At 39.0% G+C, this 15,151-nt stretch overlaps 1 protein-coding gene across 1 annotated transcript; it reads right to left on the bottom strand.

The window, feature by feature from the left end:
- Window positions 1-1,191: 1,191 nt before the first annotated feature.
- Window positions 1,192-15,087, bottom strand: cax1 (cation/H+ exchanger protein 1). The gene is made up of 20 exons (XM_083527951.1): window positions 14,898-15,087; window positions 13,185-13,340; window positions 11,928-12,040; window positions 11,722-11,830; window positions 10,945-11,061; window positions 10,785-10,846; window positions 9,419-9,601; window positions 8,271-8,456; window positions 7,838-7,937; window positions 6,676-6,817; window positions 6,349-6,532; window positions 6,143-6,242; window positions 4,956-5,074; window positions 4,824-4,861; window positions 4,395-4,513; window positions 4,052-4,197; window positions 1,923-2,017; window positions 1,771-1,849; window positions 1,572-1,680; window positions 1,192-1,413 (listed from the first exon to the last, which is right to left on the bottom strand). The coding sequence occupies exons 1-20, from the start codon at window positions 14,947-14,949 to the stop codon at window positions 1,340-1,342; spliced, it is 2,283 nt and encodes a 760-aa protein (XP_083384077.1). The 5' UTR covers window positions 14,950-15,087; the 3' UTR covers window positions 1,192-1,339.
- Between the last annotated feature and the right edge of the window lie 64 nt (window positions 15,088-15,151).

The following is a 15,151-nucleotide window of genomic DNA, read 5'->3' as shown; positions in this document are numbered from 1 at the left end:
GATCCTGAAGGAAGAGTACAGTAAGAGTGTAGTGGAGGTGAAGAGAGTTTCTGATAGGGTGATGATCGTGAAGCTGGAAGTTGAAGGGATGATGATAAATGTCATAAGTGCTTATGCTCCACAAGTGGGTTGTGAGATGGAGGAGAAGGAAAAATTCTGGAGTGAGTTAGATGAAGTGGTAGAAGGTGAACCTAGGAATGAAAGATTGGGGCAGACTTTAATGGGCATGTAGGTGAAGGGAACAGTGGTGATTGAGATGGTTTGGACATGTGCAGAGGAGGGACATGGGGTATATCAGTAGGAGAATGCTGAGAATGGAGTCACCAGGAAGGAGGGAAAGGAAGGCCAAGGAGGAGGTTTATGGATGTGTTGAGGGAAGACATGCAGGTAGTTGGTCTGAAAGAGGCAGATGTGGAGGACAGGGGGTATGGAGACGGGATGATCAACTGTGGAGACTCCTAATGAGAGCAGCTGAAAGATGATGATATGAAAGCTGCACTTTTCTTCACACCACAAGAGGGCGCCCTGTGGCTAAAACTTAAACCTTTTGGAATGGAGAACCTTCGAAAAACATTGCAGACTCTTTCCAGTGCAGATTATACAAATAGTTATAGTCGGCACAATCCGATCCATAAACGGGAAAGCTGCTTTTTCACCACTGGTAAAAAATGACTCATTACAGTTTAGTTATATAATTGACAACTGGTCAGTAAGATGATCGAGTATAAAGAGTGTATTTTGGAGAGGCAGAAGTAAAGATGGGCAGAACTTCATCAATCTGTGGAAATTTCAGAATAGAACCCGTTGCAGTCATCACATTCCAAAATTTTCCTTAAAATAGTATGTAGTTTAAACATTTGTTTTATTGTGAATAGATTATAGAATTATGCTATTTAAATAAAAATCGCTGCATTCTGTTTTTATTTACATATTGCAGTGTTTCAACTTATGTAGTATCCTGGATGTGAAGGAACTGCCTTTTATAGCTGCTATAATGGAAGTGCAAAAAGGAACGTAGTTGCAGTGTATAAAAACATCTAGATTTTATATCTCCTGAACAAAATGTTCGTGTTGAGTGCGAAAAAAAATAAATAAATAAAAAGAAGCACAGACCCTTGAATTTCTGCGAATCTTTAAATATTATACATTAGAAAGAAAAAAAAAATCATTGAAAAAAAAAATTTTATATCATTTTTCTTTGGAACGATTTATTGACACGATACACTCTAATACACAATTTACGTGTTTGCACAAGAAGACGAGTCACCCGAAATACCCGAAGTACAGTGAGGTAAGGAGACGAAGAGCAATGAAGACAAAGTGAGAACGTTCCAGAACATCAGCAGCCCTGAGGAGACGGAGCGAAAAAGTACAACGCCAGGAGGATGAGGTAGACGACCACCAGAGCCGTTCCTGCCGGAGACAAAGTCATGAAGTAACTGCATGATGACTATATTCTTATGCATCTTGTTAGGGGGTTTTGCATTGTGTGGACATATATGTGGACACAATATGTGGACACCTAAATGCAATTTTGTTGGATTTCTTATCCATAAAGAAAAAACACTTACCCTGGAAATAATCACACTTCCCGTCCATGAAGATGTAATTGACCAGGATGACGCTGAAGATGCTCGCCCACAGGTGCAAGTCGCTGAATATGAGAACAAATCCAACTTCCTGTGGAGAAAAACGAATAAAAAAAGTGTATAAGACAAGGAGACGAATGACGCAGCATGATGTCAATCTTTTCTTCAGAGAAATGCTCACGTGAATTGCATTGAATAAGATCAGTAGGGGGATCTGAAGCATGCAGACTTGGACAGCGATACAATTTCCAACTTCCAGGCTAAAACAAAGGGAAAAAAGTGATTGTCACTACAGGAAAAAAAAAACTAGAAAAAGATGTGAATAGTTCTGACCTCAAGCTAATGTTGTTCTGAAGGGCGAACTGAATCCCGTTGACTATTTCGGGAAGTTCGGGAACCATCGCCAGCACGGTAACGCCGATAAAGTACTGCAACATCGAGACACAAACACATTTCTTTTACAACATTTGACGGATGTCAAAACCTTATACACTGAGGAAATGAGAGAGATTTACGGGAGAAATCAAGTGTTAATGTGAAAACAGGAAGGTTTGACACATTCTTTTCTCATTAAATGAACTACAAACGGATTACAAAGAAAGGGTTTGACATCCGATCGTTAAAAGACACACAGTACAGACCAAAAGTCTGGACACACCTTCTCATTCAAAGAGTTTTCTTTATTTTCATGACTATGAAAATTGTAGAGTCACACTGAAGGCATCAAGGGCTATTTGACCAAGAAGGAGAGTGATGGGGTGCTGCGCCAGATGATCTGGCCTCCACAGTCCCCGGACCTGAACCCAATCGAGATGGTTTAGGGGTGAGCTGGACCGCAGAGTGAAGGCAAAAGGGCCAACAAGTGCCAAGCATCTCTCGGGGAACTCCTTCAAGACTGTTGGAAGACCATTTCAGGTGACTACCTCTTGAAGCTCATCAAGAGAATGCCAAGAGTGTGCAAAGCAGTAATCAAAGCAAAAGGTGGCTACTTTGAAGAACCTAGAATATGACATTTTTCAGTTGTTTCACCCTTTTTTGTTATGTATATAATTCCACATGTGTTAATTCATAGTTTTGATGCCTTCAGTGTGACTCTACAATTTTCATAGTCATGAAAATAAAGAAAACTCTTTGAATGAGAAGGTGTGTCCAAACTTTTGGTCTGTACTGTATAAAAATCACCTCAGGATGTGCGGTTATTAGAAAACCATAAACTTCGCCAATAGAACAGTATCACTCATGTTAAGCTTTGTTATATTACCTTAATTATTTTCCGGTTAAATGTCCATAATATATAATTAATAGAGGCATTATAGAAATTAGAGGTCGACAGATAGTGGATTTTAGTGGATACCGATAGCTAGGTTGGATCGTATTTGTTGATAACTATCTGTTGATCAATCAGGTATTTTTATTTTTATTTTTTTTATTCTGTAACTATTTTAACAACTATGTAAAATAGAACTCACCTTTATTTTAAAAGAATCATAATTAATAAAACAGTACTGAATCATGAAAATGTGCAAAATGAAAAATATGAATATCTGTGTCACAGTATATATGAACACACTGGTGTCACAGATGAAAGCTGAATTAGGGATTTTAGGGCTTAATATAGTTCTAATAAGCAAAATATCTCATTTATAAATTAATATTTTTATCTGATTAATTGGATATATATATTTTTTTTTTTTTGTTTGTTTTTTTTTTTTTACAATTATCAAAAAGAAAAGCCTTAGTTGCAGCTCTAAATATATTAATTATATAAAAAAATTATTTAGGAAAATAAGACATACATTTACACCTAAACAAAAAGTAACACTCCAAATAAATGTAGAATTACATCTAATAGGAATTTTAAAAAAAATCTTCAAATAACAAACTTTGAATTTGTCTTGCATGTCAAATCAACCGTGGTATTAGTAATTCGCCACTAGAGGCCACTCTCTTACTGTAGGATGACTGGACATTCTCAGCCACTCAAGCAACCCGGTAAAACTATGTTATTCATGTTTGCCAATAGAAGACAGTTCCAGAATCGGTGAACCTCCAATAGAAATCACATTGTTTCAATAAAAATAATTTTTTTTTTTATTGAAGTCTCAATAATAACAATTTACACTCATCATCCTGTTCATAAGTTTACATGCCCGCATTTTCTAATAATGTGTCATATAACCTTCTTGGTAATCAGTAAATGTGTCTCAAATTATTGTAGTTGTATGAGGGTCAATTCAAAAAGCGATCCAATTAGAGACTACACTACATTTCTACTTCTAGAATTCCCCTTTATCCCCCTCAATTAAAAAACTTCTATAGCTTGCAGTTTGGAGGTTATAATCAGCGCATCGGATTTAAGTATGTATGTCTAAATGTGCTAAACCGGGTCATCAGATCTGTCTAAAGGACTATGGGGTGTGTCTTGTGTGAAATGTGAAATGGTGTGCTTGGGAGAGACGGACCTGAGAGACGCTGGAGTTGGAGATGATTGGTTTGATGTGCTCGGTGGTGAGATCTGCGCAGGCCGCTGTCAGGAACGTGGCCACAATCAGGACCAACAAAGCCCTCCACCTGGACCAGTGCACCACTGGATCATGGTCACTTGCCACTAACACACACAGAACACCATACAATTACATATTTTAAATGCAAATTTTAATGCTAATGTTTGGATAGGAAGTGAAATCTAAACCAGATCAAATATCCATATCAGATGATGACTTCGATATCCTTTTATTGTTTATTAGTGGCTGAAGGAATTGGTGTGTATAATGGAGAAGAAACAGCACCATCTGGTGGATGTACCATGGCAGTGTGCGTCACTGACGTGAATGTCGTAGATGTGTGTGTGTGTCTTCAGGGTGAAGATTAGACCGATGAGATACGCAGCAGGGAGAAGCACAGACACCGTGTACACCAGAGGCCTGCAACATCACCACAGCATTCACGTTAGATTTACATCGCAAACTGATCACTGAAAACACACCTTCTGACGGCCACTCACACATACAGACACTCGCAGTCTCGCACACACTCATGCAGTCTCCCAGACAGTATCACACACAGACCCTCTCACGGTATCCCAGACACCTTCGCAATCTCCCAGACAGTCTCACGCACAGACACTACTGCGCACAGACACCCTCGCATGCCGACACCCGCACACTCATGCAGTCTCCCACACAGGCGCACTCGCACACATACAGACGCTCACTCTCGCATATAGACACTCACTCAATATGACTCAGGAACAAGGAGCGGTTGTTCTCACTCTGAAAAAGTCAAAACAACAATAGTTAGTTTTGGAGCAGAACTGGATGAGTATTGACATCACGTCTTCGTAGTTTGACATACGCCATCACGCACCAGATCATAGTGGCAGTTTGTGCATAAGAAGGGTCCGGTAACGTTGCCGGAGGGATTACTGCAGCGGTCACACACCAGGTTTCCATACGCTTTTGAGAACAGCGTCGGTGCGAACACACCTACAGCCAAAAAACACAACGGGTGCTTTAATAGGTCTATTTCAACACATGAACTTGTTACCATGACAACATTAATCATTTTTGCTGTGATTGGGAGACTGCGTTTACTGTAAGCTTTATTTGGATTGGATTCGTTTTACACATGCACACGCACACTGATGCTTTGTGTAAGGGGGATTGTATTGCTTGCAGAAACTATGGTCGTTTAATGTGGATAAAACATTGATGTGCATGTTCTACAGATCCTACATTGAGTCGCTCTTGTCTTGAGCAGATTGCTAACCAGGGAATACAATTACAGGGAGGAGAAGATGACTATGGCACAGTTATATCATTGACAGGTTTTGAGTAAAGTCTAGAGCTTTTTGTTAGATTATTTCCACCCCATGAGTTTCACCTCCTGCTTCTGATATGCAGTATGGAAGTAGAGTAGTAAAACAAATCGAACATTTCCTCTGCTAAAGTTTCTAAATTTAAGATAAATACCTCTTGAAAGAATTTTAAGGTTTGAGTTGTTTTATGTCTTATGTGATATTCTTGCATACTGCAACCATACTGCCTTCAGGAAACAAGATGAACTGAACACACACACACACACACACACACACACACACACACACACACACACACACACACACACACACACACACACACACACACACACACACACACACACACACACACACACACACACACACACACACACTCACACACACACACAGAGACTCTCTCACACACACACAGAGACTCTATCTAACACACACAATGACTCTATCTAACACACACAATGACTCCAAACATTTCCCTGACTCACACACTCTCTTACTTACACACACACCCTTACAGAGACTCTCGCTCGCTGTCTCCCTCACACACACACACATACTCTGACTCTCGCACAGACACACATTCTACAACACACACACACACACAGTATATAGTCTAAAGGCAGATTTTCACTCTATGAAATAAAATCGAACAATGAAACTAACCAACACTTTGTCATTTAATATCCACCTCTTTGAAGAACGTTTTACACACTCATCGTGTTCTTCGTCAGCAACTCACCTCCGACTGAGATAAAGAGCAGGGCGGAGCTGACGCCAGCCGAGCGGCTGTTGAATCTCTGTTCGCTGTGCTTGAATCCACCAATGATCATACACAAACCCTGCAAGAACAAATTACTACACCATCACAGTGAGGCAGAGACTGACCCACAGACAGACCCACAGATACTCGACCCCACAGACACTCAAACCCACAGACACACAGACCGGAATAAAGAGGATGCATCCAAGCAGGGTTCCTGTGAGAGCAGCCTTAACGATCTCTCCGTAACATTTGTTCCCGATGCGATGACCTTGCAGCAGTGCGGTGATGTAGAAGGTCATCTCGGTGATCGAGCCAAACGTAGCGTTCACTACCGCACCAACTGCGAAGTTACTCTGAGCCGAGATGCTGAGAGAAAGATCACACACGGCATCATCATTCCAGCTGAACTTTAAATAACACGATTCGCTTTCGTTCTACACCTGAGTGCAAAAAGGACAAACCCATAACCGCATTGCCAAACATTTGGGCTATAAGAGAAAGATCGTAACCTGGCTATACCCATGCCGATGTAGTACGACAGGGGGATGATGGAGGTCACAGCGGTGGCAAACTTCACCTCAGACCTGACAAACGTGTTATCACGGTCCATGTAACCAGTCACCAGTGTGATGATGACGAGGGACAGCAGGTCTGAGGGAAAAAACGATGTTAAGGTAAAACTAACGAGAAAACGGACGAGATCTTTAAAAGATAAACGTGCTTTATACTTTTTTACACTACAGTGAAATTCTTCCCCAGCTTATGTTCCACCCCCAGGATTTATGGTACACAATATACAATCGTTGGACCATGAAACTGAAATCATCTCACTTTATTACTCAGCAACAAGCTCTCCTTGCTGTCCTGAGTGCTTTGACATGCCACATGTGCACCATTGTCACATCTCAATGCACCATATTTCCCAGAATGCAACTCCCCACTCTGAACTGAGTGTGCTAATATGTCATATGGTGCTCACGGGTTGTGAACTTGCTAATATCGTCACCTCACTCTGAGAAAAGTAATAAAAAAAAAAACACAAAATATGTAATAATAATTTCTTATATACAGCATAATTTCTGGAAAAAAAAACATTTAAAGGTCTTTACAACATAATTGAAAATATACTAGGGGCAATAAAGGGGGTTATTTTTTTACTGTACTTTAAAAAAAACAAAAAAACACAACAAAAAAACATCTAGGACCTAAAGTCCATTTTCTAAATGTGCATTCTCTACATTACATTATACAGCAAAAGTTTGTGGACACCTCAACCAAAGATGTTAATATAACCACCACTCTCTGGGAACATGTTCCACAAGATTTCGTGGAGATTGGTGAGAGATTCATTCAGCCACAAGGGTGTTAGTAAAGTCAGGTATTGATGAAGCTGAGGTGAAGAAGAATGTAGTCAACGCTCCAATTCGTTATGTTCAATAGGGTTGCGGTCAGCGCTCTATAGAAGGCCATGCAAAATCTTCCACACACTTCCAACACATTGTGCACAGGGGCATTGTCATGCTGGAACAGGTTTTGATGCTACAGCAGTCATATGCAATTGTGTGCCTCCAAATTTGTGCTAAAGGTTTGGGAAAGAATCAGATATAGCTGAAAAAGTCAGGTGTCCCCATACTTTTTGTCCATATCTTCATAGCAGTAGCGAAAGGATACTAACGGCGAAGACGTTGATCCCGTGCACTGTGTACTTGTAGTAGTACCAGTTAAAGGCCCGGTAGTAGCACAGGAGAACCCTCGCTTCAGAATTTTGAGACTAAAAAAAAAAAAAAAGAAACGACAAAGAAAATTCAAATTAACAGTCGGAGAAAACAAGTTGAACGCTGCAGAACTTTCTGTAGCTCTGCTCTCCAAGTACGGACTATAATGACATGTCTGTAAGCTCTTTATGGCTCACTGACTTCTAATAGTACCTCATGTTCTGCCAAAGGAAAGAAAAAAGCCGGTTATCTCACCATTCACAATCCAGCCATGATTCATTCATATCCTGCTTGAAGTTATTGTTACAGTCAATCAATCTGCAGATCTTGTTACCATGGCTACGCACTCCACACAACCGAAGCGCTGACTGTGATGCGAAAGAGCTTACGTTCTTCATCGGCCGAACCTGAATCTCATCAGGTGGAAGGAAGAGGATGATGCTGAGGATCCGACCGTTCATTTTGGCCACAGGGATGGTGAAGACCATAATCCAGGACAGGAAGCAGGCCAGGGAGTGGATTATAGCAAGAGGAATGTACCCAAGCACCAGCCACACGTACGTGCTCACGCAACACTGCGATACACAAGGTAGAACAGAGTTACATGTGACTACGATGGAGTGCAAAAGTTTTTGACCCCTAGATTTGCTTCAATGTTAACAGCATTTGTTGTTTATTTAATAGTTTTTAATCCATGTTGCACACACTCACTCTTTCATTCACTTATTCTCATGCACACACTCACGCCTTCATTTACTTATTCTCATGCACACTCGCACTCACTCCTTCATTCACTTATTCTCATGCACACACACACTCTTTCATTCACTTATTCTCATGCCCACACTCACGCCTTCACTGACTTATTCTCATGCACACACACTCCTTCATTTACTTGTTCTCATGCACACACTAGCACCCACTCCTTCATTGACTTATTCTCATGCACACACACACTCCTTCATTCACACATTCTCGTGAACACATGCACACACTTACTCCTTCATTCACGTTACCACATACACACACACACTCCTTCATTCTCATGCACACACTTACTCCTTAATTCTCACATTCTCGTGAACACGTACACACTTACTTATTCATTCACGCATTCTCGTGAACACACGCCTCCATTCAGTCATTTCCGTGAAAAAACACACACACACACACACACACACACACACACACACACACACACACACACACACACACACACACACACACTTTTTTTTTTTTAGTGGCGATAAAAATATATATATAAATGAAGGCAGGGTGCATGAACCTTAAATCTTGTGACAGAAAAAAATCTTTTTTGCTCCTTTTCTCTATTTATATTCTTCCTTTTTTCACCTTTACATTTCATATTCTACATTTCCTATCATGGCCACGTCATTAAAATCTGATTACAGCATGTTTTATTGTGTGTGATTATGAATATAACAAAAGAATCTAAGTTTTTATTGTAATTTATTTTTTTAAGTTTGTTGTATTCTCCTGCACACTTTGGTGGACTCGATATTCTAAGCAGTCTCACCCAGTAAGAGCACTTCCGAGGAGAAGGTAGTGGTGGAGGCGGGACATTTATAGTGATTGGCTGAGAATTTATCAATGGTGTGGACTCCTTCTGGTTGTCCGGAGAGACCTTCACGTCACCTGCTTCCTCTGAAATGGCTTCGCAGTGAGGAAAATTAACACAGCATTTCCGTATCAGACTCGTCTGAGAAGAAACAGATGGAGGAGAACCTGTACTAAAATAAAGTAATTAACTAGCATCTCAAGGAGCATAAAGTTAAATTAAACTGCACTAAATGGACAAAAGTATTGGGACACCTGACTTTTTTCAGCCATATGCGCTTCTGCTATAAACGTTAAAGAGGAGGTGTATCGGATGAGATTTCCCTTTACTTGGACTAGAAGACCCAAACCTGTTCCAGTATGCACCTGTGGCACAAAGTCAGCTCCATGAAGATGTATTTTTCATGGGTTGGACTTGAAGATCTCCTGCTGTAGCGCTCTAACCTCAACCCCACTGAACACAGCTAGGATGAATTATGACTGCACCCCAGGCCTCCTCACCTCACCTCCATCAGTACCTGACTTCCACATTGTACAGTGTCTTTAACTATTACATAACAATAAGGATACTGGACAATCCTTAAATGTTTTTTACAGACAGTCAGACACACAGAGTTAAACATGCTTCCCTTTCTTTTTCCCTGGATCCACCTGATTCATCTCAATACCCTACCTCTGGATGTTCTCTCTATTTGGAGACCAGCTGAAGATGATTGGACATGAACAGCCTACAGATCCATGAAGTTCTTAAGTATGTAATTAGTATAAACATTCTACTACAGTAGTTTAGGGCTGCAATTTGCATACAGAGTTCAGAATTTAAGCCCCAAAATATAATGGAACTGTAATGAATAAACATTCGATGCTACCCAGATGAGGACGGGTTCCCTTTTGCGTCTGGTTTCTCTCAAGGTTCCTTCCTTGTGCCATCTCAGGGAGTTTTCTCTTGCCACTGGCTCCATCGTTAGGGATCAACTTACAGAGACTAAATATCAATTCTTATTTTATAAACTATTTATTTACTAACCTATTTTATCTTATTAACACCTTCCAAGATCTAAGTAGAACATCTTCCCAGAAGAGTGGAGGTTGTTATAACAGCAAATGTGGACTTAATGTGGATTGAATTGTTCACCAATCTTATGGGCAGGTGTCCACAATATTTTGAACATTTATCAATTTCCTTCAGTGCTAAAAAAGCTAAAGTGAAAGCAAATGCTGATTAAAAGAGAAGCAAAAGCGATGACAAAGACAACTAATAAAACACATCAGGACACATTCAGTAGCTGATCACTCAGATCACTCAGACTTCGTTGCGACGTTACCTTTTGTAAAGATTTCCCAAAAGGCCACAGTAAATAACCCGACAACCTTAAACAGAGTTTCCCTGCAGTAAAAGAGAAAGGGAGAAAATTATAACCGTATCAGGTGAGATGCAGAAAATCAAAATCACCAAAAATAAATCCTTAAGCATTCACTACATACCATGTGGAATCGTAATAATGGTGCAAAACATCAGTAAGCTAACAAGAAAATACGCTAGAGAGATCCACCAGCCGAAGAAAATCGTGTAGGCGACGTTTCCGATGCTGATCAGTGATCCTGCAAATAAAAAGTTTCAGAACGGTGCATAAAAGTGAATCACGTGATGCATGCGTTTTTATTTTGTGTGCATCGGATGGATACAAGTTGGCTTTGTGTGGCGATGCATGGTTTTTAACATATTTGCATCAGAAACTATTCATTTATATATAATTATTAGTAGATGCACTATACTTTTATTATTTTAAAAGTGACCAATAATTTATATGCATTTTATTTCTCCTCGCTAAACTGCTTCTCGAGCGCGTTCTCTCAGCACGACTATATGCCACGTGAACATGATGCATCGCGACACTACGGCGACCGAGGCGTGTCCTGAGAGTCACATAGAATACAGATTAACATGGCAGAGGTAGAGCTGCATCTCCCTGGAGACACAACAGGAAAAGATCGTTTGGCTTTATTTAATCTTTTTTTTTTTTATGTATTATAGGCTATGCATCAATATAATAAAATCAGATAATACACAAGATATAAATATTATAGATAGATAGATAGATAGATAGATAGATAGATAGATAGATAGATAGATAGATAGATAGATAGATAGATAGATAGATAGATAGATAGATAGATAGATAATTATGAGACGTGCAGGAGGCACAATCCATTAGTTAATGTCCTACACACGAACAACATTGAGAAACCGTGCTCACTGACCTGTAAATGGCTTTATGAAGATCTGCTCAGAGTACAGCTCCTTCACCTTGTCTGATCTGTCCTCAATCGGGCGCTCTGTAATGTGACTCTTCCACTTCCTGAAACCAAACTGCCAGCACAAGTGCACAGTGATATCAGAAAAAAACCCAAAAACACAAGACTCCCACAAACAAAAAAAACAATGCTTTTTTTTTTTTTTTTTTTACCATGTAGTTATTGACCAGTTTGTGTGCCTCCACTTCGTTTTCAGCACGAACGGTGGTCCTCAAGCTCGCTTCCTGCCAGGCGTCCTCGGTACCCCGCGAGTGTACAGAGAGTCCTGACAAGGAGAACTAAAGTCAATGCTACACACATGGGTAAATAAATAAGTTAAAATTATTTTCACAAATGGCCAAACACACTTGATCAAGTATTTTTCCCCAATTAAAACCAGACTTTTCTGAATATGAATCACATTATTAATTTTACATACAGTATATGGGCTGAATAAATAAATGCCATGAACATACAAATATATTGATAAAAAAAATTAATATACATAATTTTACAAATAAATGTAAATAGATTTCCTTGTCCTCACATGCTACATCCATCATTACTTAGTTTTTCTGTCAGATCCACACTTTTAACACTTCTGTACATACACTGACTGAATGTTGTAGAATAGATTTTAAATGCTGTGTCAGCATCTGTGCCTAATTTCATGTCAAACACTGAGTTACAAAGAGACATGTGTTACATACATAAAATAAAACAAATACAATAAAAATTGAAATGCAAGAAGAAGAAAAAAGTGTCAAAAAATGTCTAATAGAAAGAAGAAAGACTTTTACATTTACAAACTGTAATAGTATAGAAATAGAAATTTGAAGACTCTTTTTTTGGTGATATGAATAAAAGTTTGTGGAAACCAGACCAAGATTACTATGTGCTTTTTTTTTTTTTTTTTTTTTTTTTTTTAAAACACCCTATTTTAAATTTGCTCTTATAATAACCTTCACTCTTTTGGGAAGATGTTCCACTAGATTTTGTGCTCATTCAGCTACAAGAGTGTTAGTAAAGTCTGGGCCTGGGGTGCAGTCAGCATTCACATTCATCCCAAAACAGGTGGTTCAATATGGTATGAGCTCAATAGCAGGCCACTCAAAATCTTCCACTCCAACCCAGGTACAGCAGATCGTCATGGAGCTTGATTTGTGCACAGGGGCATTGTCATGCTGGAACAAGTTTGGGTTTTCTAGTTTAACTAAAGGGAAAATCTTGAGACACTCTATACAATTGGGTTTGTTTCTAAATTTAGGCAGGAAGCACATTTGGCTGGAAAAAGTCAGGTGTCCTAATACCTTTGGCTATATAGTGCGTCAAGATTGTCTTGAATTTAAACTAGTAGTTTAGTACTGGTAGACAAACAGTTAATACACAGCAGCAATACAAACAATTTATGTAAATTCCAGAAGTCTTACTATGAGCCGAGAGGCATTTTGCCGTATGGTGGATGACCTGGTGCGAGCCGCAGGGTGAAGGAGTTTCAACCATCTCGGGGTGAATGCTGGCCACACACAATCTATCACACTGTGAGCTACGGCGAAAAAATCTGTGCTCATGGTCCCACACGTGTTCTGTCAATCACCCAACCAAGAGAGGAAAGAAAAGGTTCAGCAGTTTCTCATAAGCTTGAGTCTCTACTTGTTATTGTTTGACTTCTGATGGTCAGATGAAGCACACTCATACCTCAGTACAGTGCATTCTCTCATTATCACACTGTTAAAGGATTCAATAGAATCAATCGAAATATACAAGGTTGAAAATGTACAAGACGGAAAGAGAAGTAGACAAACAAATAATCTCAAACTTGAAGAATCTCCTCTTACCTACAGATCAGAAACAGAATCATCTTTATTGCCGAGTATCGTTGTTTGCATGTACAAGAAATCTGTCATGGTGTTCTGGTGCTCTTAAAATATAAAATACTATAAGAACTAAGAAAATAAAAAGGTATATAAATGAAAAAGACTAATTTTATAAATTGTGCAGGGTAAGTAAAAGTGAGGCAGAGCTAATGATAAAATTTTACAGATATGAACAAAGGTCCATGGAAGCTTAATGATTTTTAGCTTTAAATAGTTCATAATTGTATAACAAATATGCAAACAATGTAAAAAAGAAAATGCCACATTTATACTTTTATAAAGAATTTATACATTTATATTAAAAAAAATAATAAGAAAAAAAAACAGCGCTCAGTTTTATTTTTTTGATCCAATGTGTAGCTTTTGTTAGCAAATGGCTTTCAAGTGAAACAAAACTTTGTGGGAAAAATAAATAATTATACATACATACATATATATATATATATATACACACACACACACACACACACACACACACACACACACACACACACACACACACAGAATTAAATTTATAAGAGGTTGGGGTTGAATTCTTTCTCCATGAATGAGACACTAACTTCACTAACTTCTAATAATAACAATCACCCATTTTGGCAGATACCGCCAACTGAAACTTTCAATTTTATTTTATTTTGTACCAGGCCAGAGTTTCCCAACAAATAAGTATTGCTGAAATTTAGTTCTAGTAAGGATAGTTTTTAATTAAGAATATTTAGAGTTTAAAATAAAGCCAATCAATAATAAGGTAGTTAGGCCACACCCACAAGCAAAAAAAGAAAAAAAAAATCCTAATTATAATTTTTTTTTTATGTATCAGGTTTGGATGCTTTCGATGAATCGAAATTAAATGTATATAAGGTGTAGAAGAAGTGTTTATAAATTGTGGGGAGAAGAAAACGTGACACGGACAAGCTGCTGATTCCCCCATGAATTGCTGGTTTGTTTGTTTGTTTGTTTTGCATTTTCTTCTTTCATTGCATTCCTTCCTAACCTAAAATCTAAACCATTTTGCAACACACAAAAAAAACTTTGTTTATTTCTTACCTTTTATTTGTTAATGCATTTCAGGCTTTAGGCTTTTTCAGGCATTTATATCATTATAGAGTGAGGACCTGGCCTAGCTAATTTATCATATATGTAGATGAAGTTTAAAGAATTTAGGGCACGCTGTAAACAATATTTGCTTATAAAAGCACAAAAACGCCATAAAAAACCATGCTACACGTGCTGGGGAGCCATTTTCACGTGTTATGCATCACCCACCTGAACTATCAGCTGTAGACCTTCGCCTCAGACTCTCCACATCTGTTGACATTGTGTGTGGTTTTTGTTGTTTGTGTTGTTTTTGTGTGTGCGTGCGTGCGTTCACTTCTCTCGTAAAACCAACTTCTGGTCGTGAACGAGCGCGTAGCCGCTGCGCGCCGCCGACGCCTGAGAGCGGGAGCGCGCAGAACGCCTCGCCTTTTCAGCGTTGCTTTGCAGCTCTAATGGCGCACACAAGAAACTTGCATTTTCAT

This window comes from Silurus aristotelis (assembly GCF_946808225.1).
Source record: "Silurus aristotelis genome assembly, chromosome: 24".
In the NCBI taxonomy this organism is placed as follows: Eukaryota; Metazoa; Chordata; class Actinopteri; order Siluriformes; family Siluridae; genus Silurus; species Silurus aristotelis.
This window is presented reverse-complemented; position numbering and strand designations above follow the sequence as displayed.